The sequence below is a fragment of the Lissotriton vulgaris genome, chromosome 3_1, assembly GCF_964263255.1.
Source record: "Lissotriton vulgaris chromosome 3_1, aLisVul1.2, whole genome shotgun sequence".
NCBI lineage: Eukaryota > Metazoa > Chordata > Amphibia > Caudata > Salamandridae > Lissotriton > Lissotriton vulgaris.
In genome coordinates, this window is record NC_141689.1 from 312740433 (window position 1) to 312762483 (window position 22051).

General features: G+C 42.1%; 1 protein-coding gene across 1 annotated transcript in view; it reads right to left on the bottom strand.

The window, feature by feature from the left end:
- The window catches only part of LOC147726376 (A disintegrin and metalloproteinase with thrombospondin motifs 12-like), a 428493-nt gene that overhangs the window by 348500 nt on the left and 57942 nt on the right, over positions 1-22051 (bottom strand). The window contains exon 3 of the mRNA XM_086962924.1: positions 19582-19725. Within this exon, the coding sequence (XP_086819050.1) occupies positions 19582-19725 (144 nt within the window). The remainder of the gene's footprint in view (positions 1-19581; positions 19726-22051) is intronic.

Genomic DNA, 22051 nt, shown 5'->3' on the forward strand with positions numbered 1-22051 from the left:
TGGTTGGGAGTAGAGAAATCATTTTTGGACTTGACTCCATCTACATTCTTCGTGCATATTCTGGTGGGTTACATCTTCCACAAACTGTAGGCAAAAACGGACTTGCTTACAAAAACGTAGGAGTCTATTTCGACAATAAACAGTCTTTTGAAGGCCAAGTAAATGCCGTCACCTCCTCCTGCTTTCTCATGATTAGAACCCTCAGGAAAGTTTCATCTTTTATTCCTTTGGACCTTCAGAAAGCTGTAATTTCGGTACTTATTTTATAAAAGACTGACTACTGTAGTGCACTCTTTTTTAATAGGCACTCTAAATGTTTAAACAAATTGCAGTTTTTCTAAAATGCTGCGGCACGTCCTCTGCTTGCCGGTCAAAAATATCAATCGGGATCCCACGCGATGCCACTATTTCATTGGCTGTGGGAAGGTGAATTGAAATTAAGTCCCTCTGCATTGCTTTTAAAGCACTACATGGTCTTGGTTCTGATTATTTTAAAAACAGATTTGTGTGGTATGTTCCCGAAAAGGCAGTTCCGATCTTCATCATCTTTTAATCTTGTAATTCCAAGGGCTAAAACAGCATTTTGACGGGAGTGGGGGGTAGAAGTTTAGTGGCAGGCACAGTCAGGTTGTGAAACTTTTTGCCCCAGACACTTCGGAAAGAAACTAATCTTCTCTCCTTTGCTCAAACTTCTAAAAACCTGGGGGCATATTAGCGACAAATAGCGATAATTATCGCTAAATGCCCTTCGCACATTTTTTTTTATCGCCGCCTATCACCGTATATTATCGCAGAGATAACATGCTATTAGCAACGTTTATCTTTAAAGCGATAAAATATCCGGCGATAGCGACTCAAAGCGTGAATATCGCTGGAAATCCAGCGATATTCAAGCATTAACGCTAATGGGAACTTAACCTGAATATCCACCTCCCATTGGACATACAGGTTAAGTCATGGTCTGAGCAGGTGTTAGGTTCTAGCGATAATCACGCTTAGCGCAATTTTTTTATCGCTTCGCCTGCCTTGCTAATAGGCGATAGCTGTGTTAGTGACTGCTTTCAGTCGATAACAGGTTGGGTATGCCCACTTTGCATTTCATTAGCGATAAATATAGCTGACATGCAAAGCGGGCCCCAAACCTGTAGTTATCGCCTACAAGCTGTCGCTAACTGCTGTTAGCGACGGCTTGCTAATAGGGCGATAAAAATATTGCCACTTTAGCGGGAAAAAGTCTCGCTAAAGAGGCAATATCGCTCTTGCTAATATGCCCCCTGGTTGTTTAAAAAGTGAGGTCCCTTATACTGAGTTTTTCCACTTTCTGTAGGTCTAGTTCCCTTTCTTTCTTTCTTTTAATCAGAGAATCTGCGCCTAGACACCTTCATGTATTAGGATGCATTATGAATTAAAATGTCATTTAATTTTCATTCATTAATCGTGTGTATTACTGACATGATGCTTTCTTAGCATTGGCCATGTGATATTAGTTTCTAGCTAGAACAAAAGGAGGAGAACACACTACCTTGGATACGAGCAAACAATTTGCCAAGATGTATTTTGGTAAATCTTATAAAGTGTCAATTGTCCAGAGATACACAATACTGGCTTCAACAACAATGTTGAATCCTAAAGACTGTAAACTGAAGTGAGTGCTAATATGCACTGCATTTACCAGAATGCATGTGGGTAAATTGTGCGCTGCCATGCCAGTGAGTCTGCTCTCTTCCCTCTTGTGTTGAATGGCCTCTTTCTGAGTTATTGTGTTGACAAGCCCTGGGATGCTCATGTGGTAGAAAAAAATGATAAGACTTTGAGCAGCATTGCCAGAATTCCCAAATTTAAAGGGTTAAATTATGAATTTAGAGTATTAGTTAAGGGGATGAGAAAAAGTCACTAGCTAAACGTGTTTAACCGTGTGGTGTGTGAAGTGTTTATGCAGTACCCAAACAGTAACAAAGTGAAACAAAAACACAAGAAGAATTCCAAACCAATTTCCAAAAATAGTGAATATTTTAATAAATCATATGACACCAAAACACCAAACCTCCAATAAGTAGAACTAGAGATATGAATTAAGTTTGAATTTAACAAAGTGCCAAAAAGGTGCAGTTATCTGATCATACTAGACCTGGTCATAGCCAAAACTTGAGGCCAACTGCAATGGACCGCAAGTGAGATACTGGGTAGAAATTTTACCATCTGACTAAGAAACTTTTATGTGCATGTCGACGTGTCATCAGCGGGGCAAGTGTAATCCAAAAGTGGGACTTGATGATGGCGGGTTTCTGAGTAGCGGGGTCCGGGTGCCGTGGTTGATGAAGAAGGGAAAGCTCAGATCAGGCACAGCCGGGAGTCTGCGCCCATCGTCCATCGGATGCTGCTCAGAGTCAGTGCCAATGAAGCCCTCTACGTTCGGACTTAGAAATGTCAGATCATCAGCAGGGCAAACCAGCAAGCTATAGCCTACTTGTGACTCAATGGCTACAGCTCCGACAGTGAATCCGGTCTTCATCAGTACTCTAGGCAGAAAGTTGACAAAAGTTTCTAAGTCTCATTACTTGGAGTTTAGGAACAGGAGGAGTAGAACCTTAAAACAGCTATGGGCTCAGGACCTGTCGGCATGACTTGGGAGTTAGGATTCATTCCAGTATAGGGCAGAAGCAGGGACCAGGGAAGGTTCAGATGGAACTTCTCAGCTGGGCGGTTGCAGAGAGATAAGCTGATAGAAGGTTTTTGGGCCTTCGTAGCTCAAACAGGACATCAGCCAACTGACCCTTGAAGTCACTTATGGGTCTCGGGTTCAAGGCAAGTAGGTCTTTCTTGAGCGTTCAGACAGTTGGGTTGTCCTTTTTCTGATTCTTCACAAGTACCGGAGTGTTCCGAGAAGAGGTCTTTGGGGTCCACATTTATGCCCAATACCAACTTATGGGTAAAGGGGAAACTCCTATCTACCCCCTAAACCAGTTCTGGTCAGTTCCTCTCCTCCCTATGAATTTGAAGCCAGCCTGACTAGAGAGACAAAAGATGGACAGGCCTAGGTGTTAGTACCACCTGCCAGTAACAGGGTAGGTATCCTTCGAAGCTCAGGAGGGACTAGACACAGCCTTCAGGGCAACCTGTCAATGGAGGAGACCTCTTCCTCATATCCGGAACACTTTGTCCACTGTCTGGGAGCAATACACATCTCACCATTGATGAGTCATTAGAGGTGAGGTTACAGCTGGACACTAGCAGGAAAGCAAAATATTGAAATAAAATATGACTTGACAATTAAGTTAAATTTTAAATTATTAAATTAGTTCATGAATCATTTTTCTAGCTATTTTAAAATTGAAATTATGCACTATATGTTTTAACCTCGTGTTTTCCTATGGGAGAGCCAGCCTTACCACAGTAGAAATTGACTTTGGAGATTTTTCATTCTCAGTACATGTAAAACATTAAATATACATGCACTACTTTTAGATAATGTACAGTCATTAAAAAGGGGGGTTTAGGGCTAGAAAAAGGTGTATTTTGCCAGGTGGAGATGGCAGTTTAAAACTGCCCATCAGGCTGAAGTGGCAGGCCTGGAGACATTCTTGACAGAATTACTTTAGTGGTTGGCACCATGAGTGGTACAGCCGCCTATTAGCTTTCTCTTTACAGGCCCTGGGTAAATGGGGTACCTTTACTAAGGACTGACATGTAAATTAAATGTACTAATCAAGGGTACGTCAGTTCTAAGATTTTTTTATAAAGGACACCAGATCCCTTTACCACTGGTTAGCATGAGCAAATTGTGCGGAGTCCTAGGGTCAGCAAAAATTAGTTCAACAAAAAGTAGGCAAATATATATGTGGGAATACCACGCAAAAGAGGGTAATTTTCAACAGCTACTCCCTACTGAAGAAAGACAAATATCCTGAATTAATTGTGAATACTAGAATACTAAAGACTTTTAACTAAAGTGAGTTCAGTCATGTGCTGAATACCACAAATTTCAAAACAGAGCTAAAACAAACAAAAGGAAGGTGCAGCCTACCCCTACCATCGAGCAATAACCCTGCCCCAGAAGGGGCAATAATGTACTTCTGCCTTCCTGGGGGAAGGTAGGTGGCTTGTCCCAAATACACTAGGCCTTTTGCCTTTGATGCAAAATAAAGTGATGTGAATTTTGTACTCTGGCATCGCCACAAGGTGACCCCAAAAGGGAGAAACCAGTCTTTTTCCCACTCCACACAGGGGCAGACAGGAGGTGCCTTTGGGGGCCAGAAAGCCCACTGCTTGGCAGGAATATATCTTTTTTTAGTATAACAATGGGGTGGGTTTGGCCCATCCTAACTCCAGCTACCACCCTCACCCTTAAAGCCTTAACAATCTCAACAGATAATTGAGGTATTCTGTTTCAGCGACCCTTGCAAGGAGGTAAGAGTAATCCTGAGTGAGGATTTTATCCTTCCTCTAAGGTGACCGGAAAAAGAGGTTGACCCTCCCCTTCCATCTTACCCTCAACTCTCCCTCCATTGGGATGATCTGAGGCAATAGATGAAAGATTAGCTAAACCTTCATCCTTGGAAAGAGTGATGGTACAATATGTAAAAACGGCAAATAAAGAAACTAAGAAGACTCTAGACAAGATTTAGAAGTGGATGGACTCTAAATCAGACGCTATGTTTCCACCTAGAGTGACTCTAGATAACATTATGTACAACTTGAATGGTAGACACATGTGCAGACTTATAAAGAACTCTGTCAAGTGCACTTAGGTTGATAGAAATATGTGTTTTTCTAGAAGAAGGCGCATTTGATATTGCATGCCTAATAAACTTAAAATGAAATTACATTAAAAAAATCCCAACACCCAGTCACCAAAAGAACAGTGGTTCACTTTCCTGAAATGGCAGGAAGAAATCTTGAGATGCTGAAAAGAACCTCCAGTGAGGGATCTAAAAGGCACACAAGAGAAACTGAGATACAATATTGATTAAATGGGGGATAGGACCTGGGACTTCTTCCCATGAGCATCACCTCCTCCATATCTGTTTGCCCAAATTACTGATGAAACCTGTGAAAATAGAGAGGTGGGTTTTGCATATACTTTGAGTTTCTCTAAGAAGGTCAATGGAGCTGGAGGGGCACCGATTGTAGCACCTGTTGACTTAGCAGAACCAACTGACAAGCTGGCCAATGGGACACTAGTGGGGCAGAACAGGTGGCAAGAGCTCAAGATGGAACTGCAAGTGTGGCAAGCATCAGCCTGTTGACAAGCAGTGGGCCAAGTATCCGCACAACTGAGTTAGGCCAGCAAAATCAAGGATTAAGCAGAAGGCTAACACCCTAGTTATCTCCCCATTCCCAGCCTTAATAGGTACCTCACCATGCACATGCCTCGACTGGTCAGGTATGTATCTCCATACATTTATCTCCATAGTCAATATGGCAAATATAGCAGATTTCCACTTTCCAAAACTTCTACTGCCACTCTTCCAATATCTGCATCTATGCAGATATCTTCCAAATCTAGACTGCCTGACCAACTGTAATACAACTTAACTAGTGGTATTCTCTAAATGTCTCAACGTCAATTCAGACCACTCTCTACTTAAGCCTTACACGTGTAAGTAAAATGACAAGTTTTCGTCTCATTCAGCACACAAAAATTAGGCTAGGGGCTCTTTTGACTTACACAGGTGACTCTTGTGCCTAATACAGGAGCACACTATGCAGATCTGTATACCTAACTTCCATAGTATTACTGTCATTTTCTTGCTTAACCTTTACTTCAGTTTCAACAGCGTGCCCAACCCTATATCAAGCATATCCCTTTCCTCATAGTTGTAAAAAAAAATGAAGCCAGTTTTCCTTAAAAGTAATAACTTGCACTTCTGCAAGAAGCATAGCCGGCCATGATTTCTCTACATGATTGCAGCATCAATTGTTCCCCAATACATGAAAACCTGTACATATTGCATGGCCACAATACCTCCTCCAACAAGCAAGATAAATATACGATTGTTTAAATTCCATGTACGGTTGACAAAATTGATAATCCTTAAGCAATATATTATTTTATACCAAAACATTCTTGAAAGTTTTTCAATGTTTTCTTTTTTTTTAAGTTTGTGCATCATCAGTCGGTCAATCATCTGGTAAAGGTAAATCCAAATTCTGAACCCTTCAGTACATACGAAATGTAGTAACACAATCTGCTTTCTATTGTAAAAGTATCTTTCCACCTCAGGGATTGGCAAATAAAGCTTCAAACTATTCAACAATCCGTCCCTAAAATGCATGAGTTCCCCTCAAACAACCATATCTTTTGGGCCATAAATTGAGACCTGCTCAAAGCTTAAGTATTTTACTTTGATTCATGTTCTGTATCCATCTCACTTCCTCCCTACCTTAGTCTACTTCATTCTTGATAAACTAAATTAAACTTCCACTGCAAGGAAACATGGCATTTTCTCATTCCTTTTCCTCATGGATAAGGGGCCCAGTGATAAATATGCCTCTCTGATGGATGAAGTTCCAACATACTTAAATAAGAGAAATCCTTTTTCAGCATTCCTGCAACACTACTATTGTCATAACAACACCAATTTGGAAACTAATTGCCATCATAACATAGGCCTATGGCTTCTCAATGTGTATAGATGTATTCATTACAACCACAGTGACAGTCCCTCTTAGTTAAACCCTTCCTGTACATAAACAAACCATGGCATTTTGCATTTTCCATGTGTGCTGCACATTTCAGAATGTTCCATCACAGAACTGTCTGAATTTGGTAGACTTCCCTAGATGGTCGTCGAGCCCGGGACCAAAAAAACAGGTAAACCGCTTGCAAAATCAGATTATTTTGTGATAGATAATTTTGATGTATCCAATCTACCTTTTTCATCAGAAGACCTTGGGGAATGCTGGGTGGTAGGAAATGTGTGTCAGGCAGGTATCCCCCAAATTTCCCACACACAAATGTGAGGAATGGGAGCAGAAAAGTTGAGAAAATGTGTAATTTTTTACAACGTTTGAGATTTGCAAGGGATTCTGGATAACAGAACCTGGCAATAACCACACAAATGCCCCCATCCTGGACGACCCAGTGTGTCTAGTTTTCAAAAATGTATAGGTTTGCTAGGTTTCCATTGGTGCTAGCTGAGCTAGGGTCCATAATCCACAGCTAGGCACAATGTGAAGAGAAGGGTCAGTTTTTACTAGAAAAATGTGATGTGCCCAGATTGCGTATTGATCAGTTTCCTGTTGTGGCCACAACACTTACCCACACAAGTGAAGTACCATATCTTCCAGGAGACTTGGGGGAATGCTGGGTGCGTAGAAGTTTGTGGCTCCCCACAGAATCCAAACATGGAGGCATTTCTTGTTTTGTTTGTACAAAGTTTTAGGTTTACTCTTGATTCTGGGTAAAAGAACCTGGTGAGGGCACAAAAAGCACCCCTCCCTGGATTTCCCGTGGTGTCTAGTCTTACAAAATGTACAACTTTGCTAGGTTTCCCCAGGTGTCGGCTGAGCTCCACTTTAAAGTCCACAGTTAGGCACATTGCGAAAAAAGGGTCCAATTTTATGTGATGTGCCCACGTTGCATTTTGGGCTGTTTGCTGTAGTGGGCACTAGGCCTACCCACACAAATTAGGTACCATTATTATCAGGAGACTTGGGGAAATGTTAGGTGGTTGGAAGTTTGTGGCTCCCCACAGATTCTAGAACTTTCCATCACACAAATGTGAGGAAATGTGTTTTCTTTGACAAAGTTTGAGGTTTCCAAGGGATTCTGGGTAACAGAACCTGGTGGAAGCCACACAAACTTACTCAATCCTGGATTCCCTTGAGTGTTTTGTTTTAAAAAATGTACATGGTTACTAAGTTTCCCTAGGTGTCGGCTGAGCTAGGTTCGAAAATCCACAACTAGGCACATTGTGAAAAAAGCGTCTGTTTTCTCTGGCAAAATGTGGTGTTCCCATGTTGCGTTTTAGGCTGTTTCCTGTTGCAGGCAGTAGGCCTGCCAACACAAGTGAGGTACCATTTTTATCAGGAGGCTTGGGGGAATGCTGGGTGGGTGGACGTTTTTGTCTCCCCACAGATAACAGAACATTCCAACACAGTAAATTGAGGAAAATGTGTTTTGTTTGACAACGTTTGAGGTTTGGAAGGGATTCTGGATAACAGAACCTGATGGGAGCCACACAAGTGACTCCATCCTTGACTCCCCTGATTGTCTAGTTTTTGAAATTGTAAAGGTTTTCTATGTTTCCCTAGGTGCCCGCTAACCTAGGATCCAAAGTCCATAGCTAGGCACAAATGGGTCACTTTTCACTGGAAAAATGGGATGTGCCCATGTTGCATTTTGGGCCGTTTCCTGTCACAGGCACTAGGTCTACTCACACAAGTGAGGTACAATTTTTATCTGGATACTTTGGAAAATGCTGAATGGGTGGACGTTTGTGACTCCCCGCAGATTCCAGAACCCTCCATCACAGAAATATGTGGAAAATTTGTTTTTTTTATTACAAAGTTTGAGGTTTGCAAGGAATTCTGGGTAACCGAACCTGGTGAGAGCACACAATTAACCCCGTCCTGCATTTCCCTGGGTGTCAAGTTCTAAAACATTTACAAGTTTGCTAGGTTTCCCTAGGTGGGGGCCCTGCTAGAGTCCAAAATCCACAGGTAGGCACATTACGAGAAAAGGGTCAGTTTTCACTGGAAAAATGTGATGTGACCGTTTCCTCTCATGGGTACTAGGCCTACCCACACAAGTGAGGTACCATTTCTATCAGGAGATGTGTGCAAATAATGGGTGGGTGGAAGTTTGTGGCTCCCTGCAGGTTTCAGAACATTCCATTACAGAAATGTGACGAAAATGTATTTTGTTTGACAAATTTTGAGGTTTGCAAGGGATTCTGGATAACAGAACATGGTGAGAGCCACACAGGTCACCCCATGCTGAATTCTCCTGGGAGTACAGGCTTACTGCATTTCCCTAGGTGCTGGCTGAGTTAGGGTCAAAAATCCACAGTTAGGCGCATTGCGAAAAAAGGTCAGTTTTCACTGTAAAAATACAATAGGTCCATGTTGCGTTTTGGACCGTTTCTTTTCACCAGCACTAGGCTTACCCAAACAAGTAAGGTAAATTCATTATTGAGAGACTTGGGGGAAAAGAGAATAGTAGAACAATTGTTATTACCGATTGACTTTCAATGCATTTCTGCCTTAAAAATGTAATACAATGTGTAAAAAAGAAGTCATTTTGAAAAATGTCCTCTAATTCACATGCTAGTACGGGTACCCAAAAATTATGGAGATGTGCAAACAACCACTCCTTGTAAACTCTATATTTTGCTCCCATTTAGGAAATACATTGGTTTCCTTGATACCTATTTTTCACTCTTTATATTTTGCCAAATTAATTGCTATATACCCTTGTTCATAATGAAAAAGCATTGCAAAGCGCATCTAAGTTATTGGCTCTGTGTAACTCGGGTTCTTGTTGAACCTACAAATGCTATATATCCTTGTAACCAGAAAGGTCCAACAGATGTAATGGTATATTGCTTTCAAAAATTGTCCCTGCTTACAAGAAGTTACTGGTGAAAATGTTGGCACAATTGGCTGTTTTTCTCAACTCAATTTCAATATTTATTTATTTCAACTGTTTGTTGTGATAGGAAAACCTTGAAAGATCTACACAAATGCCCCCTTGCTGGATTTATAATGTTTTCTACTTATTGGACATGAATAGCTTTCCAGAATCCAATATTGCTTTCACATCCATTTATACCATTAACCGAAAGGAGGATGAAAGAACAATAAATAGAAAAAATAGGCTATGTCCCAGTAAAATGACAAAACTATGCAGAAAATGTTGGTTTTCTGAAGAAAGTCTGCCTGTTCTTGAAAGCTAGGAAGATGGTGATTTTACCACTAAAAACTCTTTGTTGATACAATTTGCAGGGAAAGAAAACAGACGCTTTCTTCTGCAGCACTTTTTTCCCATTTAAAAAAAATAAATACATTTAACAGTATTTTGGCTAGTTTCTTGGTTCACTCCAGGGAAATCCACAGACCCTGTATAACCTTAGAATCCTCAGGATGTTGCGCGAAAAGTACTCAAATTTGGCATGAATACCTTATGCGGGAAAATAACAGGGGTCTAAGCAAATTACCAAGAATTCAAAACAATCCTTTGCTATTGTTGATAACATTCGAAAATGTCAATTGTAGCAATGGTTTGCCATAGACATGATGATAGATGACCACCATAAGGACCACGGATTGCAGTCTCCAGTTATGAATAAATGATTAATACTTCTAAAGCACCCTATTACCCCTAAAAAGGAGTGCCCTGGTGCTGAGAACTCATCAAGTAAGTGGGCACATTACTGCTGTTGGAAAATACAGGTTTTCAAAGTCTTTCTAAAAGATGAGCAATCAGATGCTCACATCAAGGTAACAGGCAAGGAGTGATAAAAGAAAGAACGCTTCCTGATGCGATGCTGCCTAAATCTGTGTACCTGGAGAAATCTGGCTTGAGAAGAATGGGAGAGTACATTAAGGTAGACAAAAATCAATTTTTTAAGACAAATAAGCAGGGCTGATAATATGTATGGCTTTGAAAGCCAGGCACAATGCCCTAAAACACACTTATGCCAGGTAGGTAGCTAGTGAAGTGTAGGAAGTAAAAATGTAACCAAAGTTCTGAGAACGAGAGATTAAGAATGGTATGAGCTGCCACATTCTGTACTATTTGAAGACTGTCAAGAGGGTGAGCTGGCAGACCTAAATATAAAACAGTGGCATAGTCCAGGCGAGAAGAAAGAGGGCCTGGACCATAGTTTTGCAAGCAGAGTGTGGTGATCTGTATTATGCAATACCTGTTGGAACTTCATGATGTCACCTGTGGGTTCTTCATGTACTGTGCATTCTCCTCCAATGTTCTCTGTTTGGCAGTTGCAGCTGCCCTGTCTCTCCTTGATGCTGGACGGCTCTCTTCTCTTGAATAAATCTCTAAACTGCAGTTCCTGCCTCCGCCTCATCTTTACATTGGCGACTGAGGATGGTCAGCTGTTCCTCAGCTGTCGGATCTACTCACAAACTAACTCCTAGCTAAACGGTTTGGACTCTTGAACATTTTCCATATCTACGATCTACTTCCTTGTGAGTACTTTTTTTTTCAATATTACCCTCACGTCTCATTTTAGAGAGCCGTCGCAGCCAACAGACTCTTTTCTACCATTTGCCTTGTTCTGCGCATCAATCAAGCTTTCACAGCTCACCTCCTAGCGCACTGTTAACTTTTATATTCTGTCTCGCGCTACCAACTCTTCTTTCTACTAGCGCTACGTTTTACTTGCGCTGCCTGTGCCTTCACCGTCAAAGGTCAAGTTCTACCAAGTGCTGTCTGTGTCTTCGCTGCTCCTCACCAGCGCTGCGTATTCCTTCGCTACTTGTTCCGCCACCTTCGAGCTCCGCTACAGAATGATGATGTAGTGGAACTCTTCCATTCAGCGTCATCACGCTTTTTGTCTCCTTGGCAACCAGCAAGACGCTCAGCGCCAGCACGCGTTTCCTCAGCAACCAGCAAGACGCCCAGCGCCTGTCACCACGTCATCTACGTCATAAAGGCTTCGCGTCTATTTCATTCCTGTCTGCGTTATCTTGACCTCGTCAGCTGTTTCTTCATCGGCTTCAATCCACACAGCTTATCCACACAGCCGACGCACGCTGATGCGCACAGCTTTAAATATCTCTCTACACCGACGCGCACAGTTTTAAATACTTCATCGGCTTCAATCCACACAGCCGACGCACGCTGATGCGCACAGCTTTAAATATTTCTCTACGCTGATGCGCACAGCTTTAAACATTTTACTACGCTGACGTGCATGGTTCAAGCACACAGCTAAATAATTCGACAAAGAAGCAAATCCACATTCTCGCGCTGATGCGCACAGCCATATCTCAGCCTGATTTTCCACATTAACGCGCCGGAGTATTCAGTATCTACATGCTGACGTGCACAGCTGCTGCACGCATTCTTCTCTACACGCTGACGTGCACAGCTGCTGCACGCATTCTTCTCTACACGCTGACGTGCACAGCTACTACACGCAGTTTCTCCACACGTTGACGTGCACAACTGTTGCACACTTCTTTTTTCCACACACTGATCTGCACGCATTTTACTCCTAACAAAAGACCAACACATCTAATCTGCCATATTTACAACAATTTATTTTTTCTTTTCTTTTTTCTCTTTTTCCTATCATTTTTTTTTTCTTCTATTTAAATCCTTCTCCCCAAAGGAAAAATAGAAGATCTCACAATGCAAAATGTATCTCCTCCTGCTCCTTTTCTTCAGACTCCTGGAGATCCTCCTCTCGAATGGAAACTTTGGTTGAGATCCTTTATGGCCTACCTAGGGGCAATTGATGGTCTTAGATACCGTGCAGAAAGAAAAAAAAGTCTAATGTATTATCATCTTGGTGTAGAGGGGCCAAACGTTTTTGACCATTTACCGGTCTATGTTCCACCTACTGGCGAAACTCCCGATGAATTTGAAATAGCTATAGCTAAATTAGACAAGTATTTTGTTAAAACTAAGAATATGGTTGTACACCGTTATAAATTTCTTACTAGAGCTCAAAAACCCGAAGAAAGCATTGATACCTTTGTTACTGCCTTAAAAATACTTGCGTCTAAATGTGAATTTGACAATTTCACCTCTCAACTTATCAGAGACCAGCTTGTTGCTCGGTGCTCTTGCAAACAAATCCAAGGGAAACTCTTATCCTGCAAAGATCCTTCTCTTGACAAGGCTATTGATATAGCCAAAAGTATTGAAACATCCTTAGAAGATTCCAAACAATTAGAGGTTTCTCTTTCCAATACTTCCATCTCTGGTGCTGTTTCCACTAAGGTGCCTTTTCCCACCAAGTCTCCCATTTCCATTTCTCGTGACTCTCGTGGCTATTTCAAAAGAATGGGAAACACCAGTTTTAGAAGACCTTTCATGCCTAATAGACAATTCAGCCAAAGTACTTTCTGTTATAGATGTGGCTCCTCTTACCATGCTTCCAATTTTAAAAATTGTCCTGCTGCCAATCAACAATGCACTCAATGTGGGAAAAATGGTCATTTTTCAAGGGTCTGCATGAGAGGTAGAAGAGGTAATGTACGTAGTGTCATGTGTGAAAATGATTCCTTTCAAGATTCAAATCCCCTTGAGCTTTCAACTGAACATTCTGAATGTGATGTGACCAATCAGGAATATGTTGTTGTAGTGAAAGACAATGACACTATCAGCCGTACTTTTCTTGTCCCTGATCCTGAAGTTGATGCCACTATTGACAATCACCATATCCTACTACTGGTGGACACCGGTGCTCGCATCACCATTGTTTCCTATGAGAAATATTCTCACCTTTGGCAAAATAAATGTTTACTTCCTCCTGATGTTCTCTCTGTGGCCTTTGAAGGAAGCAGAATCAACCTTTTAGGTTATTTCTTGGCCGAAATCTCCATCTTTAGCAAATCCATCAAGGGGAAGGTCTATGTTGCCAAACGTGGTATCAATGTTCTAGGGCTTATACATCAGGCAGAATTTGGTGTCACCATTAAACCTGGTTTACCCAACCCTGTATTCATTGAAGGGTGCAATCTCTCTTCTCCTGCATCTTCTACCCCTGTTTGCAACATTTTTAATAGTGAATTCTGGGAGCACAAATATGGAAAAATCTTTGAAGATCGTTTGGGCAAGATCACCAATTTCCAACACTTTATCAAGGTCAAAGATGGTGTTTCCCCAGTTAAACACAAGCTTAGGAACGTTCCACTTAGTATTAGAGAAGATTTGTCCAAACATCTTAAGTCATTATGCGAGCAAGAAATCATTGAAAAAGTAGAATCCACATTATGGCTTTCTCCTATTGTTCTTGCCAGGAAAAGGTCTGGCGATCTTAGGATGTGTGTGGATTTACGCAGTCTCAATGAAGCTATCTGGGTCGATGGCTTTCCTCGCATTGAGGATTTGATAGCTAAAGTGGGCTCATCCACTTGGTTTTCCAAACTTGATTTAAAAGCAGCCTACCACCAGATTGAGTTACATCCGCTCTCTCGACATCTCACTGCTTTTGTAACTCCTGATGGAGTTTTTCAGTTTCGTCGTCTACCCTTTGGGTTGGCGTCTGCCGCCGCTGTTTTCCAGCGTATTATGTCTGAAATGTTTGAGGAACTCTCTAATGTTGTCGTTTTCCAGGATGACATTCTTATCTTCACTCAAACTGAACACGAACATAACTTGGTCATTGACCAAGTTTTCAACATCTTGGAAAAAAGAGGTGTAACCCTACAAAAGAGTAAATGTGTATTCAAAACCAGAGAGGTAGAATACCTTGGTCATACCATTTCTGAATGTGGTATTAAGCCCAGGCCAGGTCTAGTCAAGAGTATCATTGAGGCCCCTGCCCCTTCTAACAAAGAACAGCTTCTGTCCTTTCTCGGCCTCTGTGAGTTCTACTCCAAATTCATGAGAGACTACGCCAAGACCACTGAATGTTTTAGACTTCTACTCAAAAAAGGTGCCACCTTCAGCTGGTCTGATGAGTGTGAAAAAGGTTTCCAGCTCATCAAAGAACACATCACTAAAGCTCCTGCTCTTCAACCTTTCAATGGGAACAGAGAAACTTTTGTCACCGTTGACGCCTGTGAATATGGCCTAGGAGCTGTTCTCTCACAATTGGCCTATGGTAAAGAATTTACTGTGGGGTTTGCCTCCAGGACTCTCCGCCCTGTCGAGCGAAAATATTCTGTTATTGAAAAGGAACTGCTGGCCTGTGCTTGGAGTGTTGAAAAGTTTAAATCTTACTTATGGGGCAGACCATTTGTTCTTCAAACCGATCATCGACCTCTCGTCGACATTCTATCCGGCAGAAACGTCAAGCGCACAACCGCACGGTTGGCTAGACTCTCCACCAAACTGTTAGAATTCAACTTCAAAGTTATCTACATTCCTGGGGGCAAGAACAAACGTGCTGACTGTCTTTCCAGGTTACCTATACAAGAACCTAACGAAAATGAGTGGGAAACAGAGATTGAAGAGTGTTTTGTGGCCAACATTTAACAAATTTCCATTTCTTTCGCTGAGAATGATTGGGTTAATGCTGTTGAGAACGATGCTGTACTTAGGGATGTTGTCTCCTTCATTCAGAAAGGTTGGCCCAAGGAAAAATCTCTTTCTCCTGAACTCCAGATTTATTGGAAAATCAATTCCGAACTTTCCTTGGAAAGTGGCAAAATTGTTAGGGGCAATAAATTTATCCCTCCCTCTGTTTATCGGGAAAGGATTATTGCTGATGCTCATTCTGGACATCTAGGTGCCACCATTACTAAAAGAAATGTCAGATCGAATTTCTGGTGGCCAAGAATGGACAATCAAATTGTGGATGCTGTCAAACTTTGCACACGCTGTAACACCAGCGATAAAGTCCTTATTTTGGAAGGTGTTTGTGATTCTGTCGTTCCCCCACCCAGCAGGGCTTGGCAAAAAATCGGCCTGGTCTTTCTGGGTCCATTCCATGTTCTTCCCAACACTTCCAAGTACTTCTTGGTCCTCGTCGATCACCTCTCTAGGTGGGTCGAGGTTGAACCTATCAATGTTCCCAATTCAAAGAGTGTTATTGATTGCCTGACCAAAATTTTTCTGAGGGAGGGTTGTCCGGAAGAAATTCTCACCGACAATGGGGTTCAGTTTATCTCTAAGGAAATGAGTGTTTTCTTGAATAATTGTTGTATCAAACATACCAGAACTCCCTTGTATCACCCTCAGAGCAATGGCAAAACCGAGAGGTTCAATAGAGTTATTGTTGAATGTGTGCAGGCCGCCTTCAAATCCAATAGCTGTATTTTCCAGGCTGTAAAAGATCTTGTATGGTCTTATAGAATTTCTCCACATGTTGCTACAGGCTTTTCCCCTTTTGAATTGATGAGAGGAAGGAAAGCCTCTTCTCAAGCTCTTCCCTTTTGGATGGTCAAAAGTCTCCACAAAGGTTGTGATTTGGAAGTGGCATGGGATTGTGCCAACAAAAAATCTTCCAACTCTCTGCCTTGTGACGTGGAACATCGCAAGAGGTCTTTCCACAGTATTCATGCTGGTGATTGGGTCAGGATTAAAAATCCTGTCACTGTTAAGAAAGGTCTTTCCAAGTTTCTTGATTCCCAACAAGTTGTGGAAGTTCGCAAAAATGCTGTCAAATTGTCTAATGGTAATTGGTGGAGCACTTCTCGCGTTGCCAGAGATCCCTCTCGTGCTTCACGTGCAACTGTTCCTACCCCCAATGTCCCAATTGACAATGGTTTAAGGAAAAGCTCAAGGTTGACTGTTAGACCCAACAGATTTCGTGACTATATTTGATTCATCATTCATTGTTGTTTCACCTTGTTTTTCTTTTAGAAAGGGGGGAGGTGTGTGGTGATCTGTATTATGCAATACCTGTTGGAACTTCATGATGTCACCTGTGGGTTCTTCATGTACTGTGCATTCTCCTCCAATGTTCTCTGTTTGGCAGTTGCAGCTGCCCTGTCTCTCCTTGATGCTGGACGGCTCTCTTCTCTTGAATAAATCTCTAAACTGCAGTTCCTGCCTCCGCCTCATCTTTACACAGAGCTAGGCAAATATGGAAGAATTTTGTAGATTGCTCAAAGCAAGGCAAAATACATAGATACTACCAGAGTGATTTGTGCTGCAAACGAAAGATCAGTGCCAAACAACACATTCAGATATCTGGCACAGAATTGGGAAGAGGGTAAGGGACCAAATTCTTCGGACCATCACTTAAAACACTAGCTGATGGTTTTAGGGGTATTTTGGTTTTCTCTGCATTGAGCTTAAAAAAACTTTGAATCACTAATTAAAAGTACCCAGCTTACAAGTGGAGAAATTAATCTCAGTTTTGCCCAGAATGTCAGCGAATGAGATGACAACTTTGGTATCATTCATGTATGCCATGCAGGAGAAACCAAACTATCTCATCAGAGCTGCAAGTCGGGCCATATGTACATTCAATAACGTAGGGCTCAAGGAAGATCCTTGTGGCACCCGAAGGGGAGACTAAAGTCAAGTGATGAAAAGGAGATAAAACCACACAATTAGATCTTTCTGAAAGAAATGATCAAAGCCAAACCAGAGACCCCATTACTCACTAACCTATCTATAAGCACAGGATGGGCAACCATATTTTAAGCTGCAGCGAGGTGCAATAGGATCAAGGCCGCTGAGATGATGGCTCTAATATCCTCAGCTACAGCAAAGAGGGCAGTGTCAGTGATCTAAAATGGTCTAAAACCTGACTGGACACCATTAAGTAGGAGGCTCTTTCCTAGATAAGATGTTAGCTGGGAGTTGACATAGCTTTGAATCAGCTTGGTTTGGAACACGATTAGAGAAATGCAACATCCACATTGACAACCTGTGCACAGCAACTTCACGTAGTGTCACCCCTACTCCATCCACAGCTTTTTTCCCATCAAAGCATTATATTCTGGTCTTATCAAACATGCATACTATGGAAAGCAGAGTGGTGACACAGACCAGGAGCTGCTCGCCAGCATTGGGGCATTTAATAGCTCATAGTAATGCAAATATGGGGCAGGATTTCACCTCCCTATCACTCAACATCAGCTCCAATCTGTTTATGTCACACTCCACATGTGAGCATAAACCCCACTTCCTTCCTACAGAAAGATTAGACTGACTTGACTTTCTGCTTACGATGATAAGGTAGGCTGCAGCATGGTGTCTCCAGGTGGGTACGGTTCCACCTTGACATGATTCTTCTTCTGTATCAGAAATAAGTGATCAAGTAGTCCTTCAAGAAGCAGAGTGGCATACCCTCCCCAAAGACAACAATAATGTACAAGAAATATGTCATGCCGGGAATACTGTACCCAGGCTTCACTTGATGGAACCAACATAACCAACCAACGTAGGGTGATTTATGTGTCAAGGGTGATCTCGTGACAAGAGATGAACTTAGAGCTAGTCTATGACTGGGGCGAGAAGAGAACGATAAACTCTCACAATTATTGCACTCGGTGAACAGCCAGGTGGTAAAGGGTCGGGCAAATAAAGAGAAGAAACAGACTGAGGCCACTATGTTCACAAACAAATAAAAGTGAAAGGATATCACCTGGTTATACCTTTATATATTTAAAACACTGAATTCTGCATTTCTTTCCTTTTTTATGGGATTTTCCCCTGATTACTTTCAACAGTTTTGACCTGCCGAAATGTAATATAGGAAAACTGTGAGGATGGGATAATTATCGCACAACTTGTTATTCTGCTCTCTATGAAAAGCTGTGTTTGCAAAAGGATTGCGCCTGCACACCCTGAGGGTGAGAACTCCAGTCACAAATCCAAATAACTAAACATAGCGACTATCCCTTCGTTTGAAATGAGGACCTCTCGGTCTAGATAGGAGTGCTCCAGAGGTGTTGCAGATTAGTATCACATCCAATAAAATCCTATACCATATGTTACAGGTGTGATAATTAGTGCAGATTTCGGTTCTTTCTACCTCCTCAAAATCCGCAAGGCCAGACATTAACCCAGCATTAAGGGCCTCATTTAAGAGGCCGTGCGTCACTTTTAGGCCGCCGGTGCGTCACTTTTTGTGACGCACCAGTGGCGTAAAAAATGCGCCTTGTTGCGCTATACTTACAAAGTGACGCATCTACGTAGATGCGTCACTCTGTAAACCCCTGCGCCACATTATACCTGCGCCAGGTATAATGGGCCTCATTTATGAGAAATGACGCATCGCTGCGTGAAAGCAGCGATGCGTCACTTCTCAGTGCGCACTCCTTGCGACATTCCTGATGCGTCATATTTAAAGTGACGCACCGGTGGCGTAAAAGTGACGCACGGCCTCTTAAATGAGGCCCAATGTATGCAAGGGGGGCGTATTGACGCAAGGAAGGGTTGTAGAAGTGACACAGTGAAATCTGGGAGATTTCACTGCGTCACTTTTAGGACGACGTTGCGTCAAAATCTTGCGCCTGACATACAGCAGGCGTAAGACTGACGCAGGCCCTTTCACATGGGGCTTGCCCCATGTGAAAGGACGCATTGCTGGAGTTGCGTCACTTTTGTGACACACTCCAGCAATGCGTCACTTTTGAGCTTACAGATACGTCAGAAATACTGACGTATCCGTAACTCCTTGCGACATGATGCGTCATACATTAAATATGACGCATCAGGAATGTCACAAGGAGTGCGCACTGAGAAGTGACGCATCGCTGCTTTCACGCAGCGATGCGTCATTTCTCATAAATGAGGCCCTATATATCTATATATCTATAGGTTTGACCTGTCGATATGTAGCTCCGAAATACTGTGAATATTAGGCGAACTTCACACAGTTTACAATTCCTGTACAAACAGAGGTTTTGGCAGCGCTTGTAATTATGTAACCTACTTATAATTGACGCATTATGTTGTTTACGTGGGAGAGAGTCTATATTAATTTCATCGTTTTTCATCATATCATCAGTGCTCAAAATAATGTTTAGGATAGATGTACTCACTCCAAGAAGCGCGTGATGTATTCCTTGCTGCAGTGCGACCAGGTGAGTGGTGACGTGTCGTAGTGGAGCTGGCGGGACATGATGTACGGATGTCTTCCATTAACTTCGCAGTCATTCCCTTGTCCGTCGTGCGGGATTCCGAAGCTGAGGAGACAAGCCGTGCAGTTAGTGTTTGATGTGCATGCTAAAAAATAGTCTCATCGTTTTCTGTGCTTTTGGTTTATCCCCTGACCAAGTGCATGCAATGTATTATGTATGGCTCATTCCTCTGACGTCCTAATGAAAAGTATTGCTATTACATCAACGCTAATTCAAACGAGTTCCTTTCATGTGCGTAAATAGGAGGGTTGGGGGCGGGAAGAGACACCAGGTGCGCTGGGATCTTCAAGCGCTGTGCACCCTGGCTCTCGCAGTCCCGACCCCGGCAGCGTCTGCTTTGTTCCCCTGTCCTCCTGTTCAGGAGCAGCGAAGGTAACCAGCAAGGAAAAATGGATCTTTAAAATTGTCCGATGTGAACAGGAATGTTCCCCAAAGGCTGCGAGCGGCACCCGCGGAGCGGGGGCCGCGAGCCTTAAATAGCCGGTGTATGAGCAATCAGGGCGGAGGGCTGGGGGCGGGAAGAGACACCAGGTGCGCTGGGATCTTCAAGCGCTGTGCACCCTGGCTCTCGCAGTCCCGACCCCGGCAGCGTCTGCTTTGCTCCCCTGTCCTCCTGTTCAGGAGCAGCGAAGGTAACCAGCAAGGAAAAATGGATCTTTAAAATTGTCCGATGTGAACAGGAATGTTCCCCAAAGGCTGCGAGCGGCCATGTGCAAAGTCACTTAAGTGAATAGTGGGAAATATTCAACATTTTTTCAATGATTTGAGAAACGTAGATATATTCAGGGATCTTCAGAATTACTGCTGTAACCATACATGTGCGGTTGGCAATAACTAAGCTTATGTACAAATATACGTGCTAGAAAGATAAGAAATTAGGCATTAAGAAAGGGGCACGATGCAAATACTTGTCTCCGACTGTTTCTCTACTTATATCTCTGTAGGATAACTTACAGTACCTTGTTGTATCACTAAACTAATACCAAGATGATCATTTCAATGCATCTGTATCACTTTGAAACAGTGAAATGGTACCTAAAGTATCTTCTGCTCTAATTCTCTCTGTGCCACTATAAAGAATAAAAAGAATTGGAAAAACAAATACTAAAGATAGGCATGAATCAATGCAATATTCAAAGAATTTTACGAGATCATAGACTAAAACCTTTAAAACTGTAATCATTTGGGGCCCGATGTAGGTCGGTCGGTAACGGCCGAAAATCGGTATTTTCGGCCGTTACCGATCGGTAAATAGGCGAATGGTATGTAGGGGGCATTATTTTACCGAATCGGTAAAATTTCCGATTCGGTAATTTTACCGATTCGGTAAAATAAGTAATCAGTAAATTTACCGATTCGGAGCCACCCATATGTAGCTGGGACTCTTCAGAGTCCCAGGAGCCTTAACGAATCGGTATTTTACCATCAAATCCAATTTGATGGTAAAATACCGATTCCGGTGTGCATGCACATGTGTGCATGCACACCTATATTAAAATAGTTATGTATGTAACCTGCACACCACAGTTTGTAAAACTTGAATTCAATTTCTTATTCAACGCATTGGTGCAGACCTGCTACCTGACTAGCCCCTGTCAGGTCTTCTAAAATAACTGAACATGCAGACACCACTGTTATGTTACAGGGCAAGCATGAACACAATGACCGGATTGCGATGCCTTTTGAGAAACGTGAATATTTATACATATTTAGTAAAGTCCGCCTCTCGTTTACACAGGTAGAACAGTGAAAATAGAAGGCTTGAGTCCAACCCGTAGAAATCAGGAAGTAAGTAGAGAATGCTGCTGTGTTGATGTAAGATATCTGAGGATCTCACGGATAGACAGACTCATGTTAGCTCCTTTTTTGGTTGCAGGAATAATCGCTCATTTCATGGAATTTGGACATAAACAGTACCCGATTTGTGGGTACGTTTATTTACTTTTTCATTTAGTATTTTTTATGCATGTGATATGCACGTTGATAGCACTAATCCGGACTTGATGGCATGTATAGGGTTAACCACAGTAGGAACTGGTGCATCGTTGCTTGGGCAGCTGGTATGTTTGGTTATAGTAAGAGAATGTATTTGATTTTGAAAAGAGAGGCATAATATGTACTTGTATATATAAGACATGCATTTAAAATGATATGTAATAACATAAGGACACATGGTTACGTTTTTCAATTAATATATATTTTTTTACACAGTAATTCCCCTGACGAAGATGCTGAGGCATCGAAATGCATTGGGAGTCGTCGCAAGTTCAGATGGAATTGCTGTCTTGTGTTTGCATTAGTTAGATATTATGTTTTGAACATTTGAATCGTATTCTCAATGAAAATCAATTTTGAATATGCCGAAAAAAGT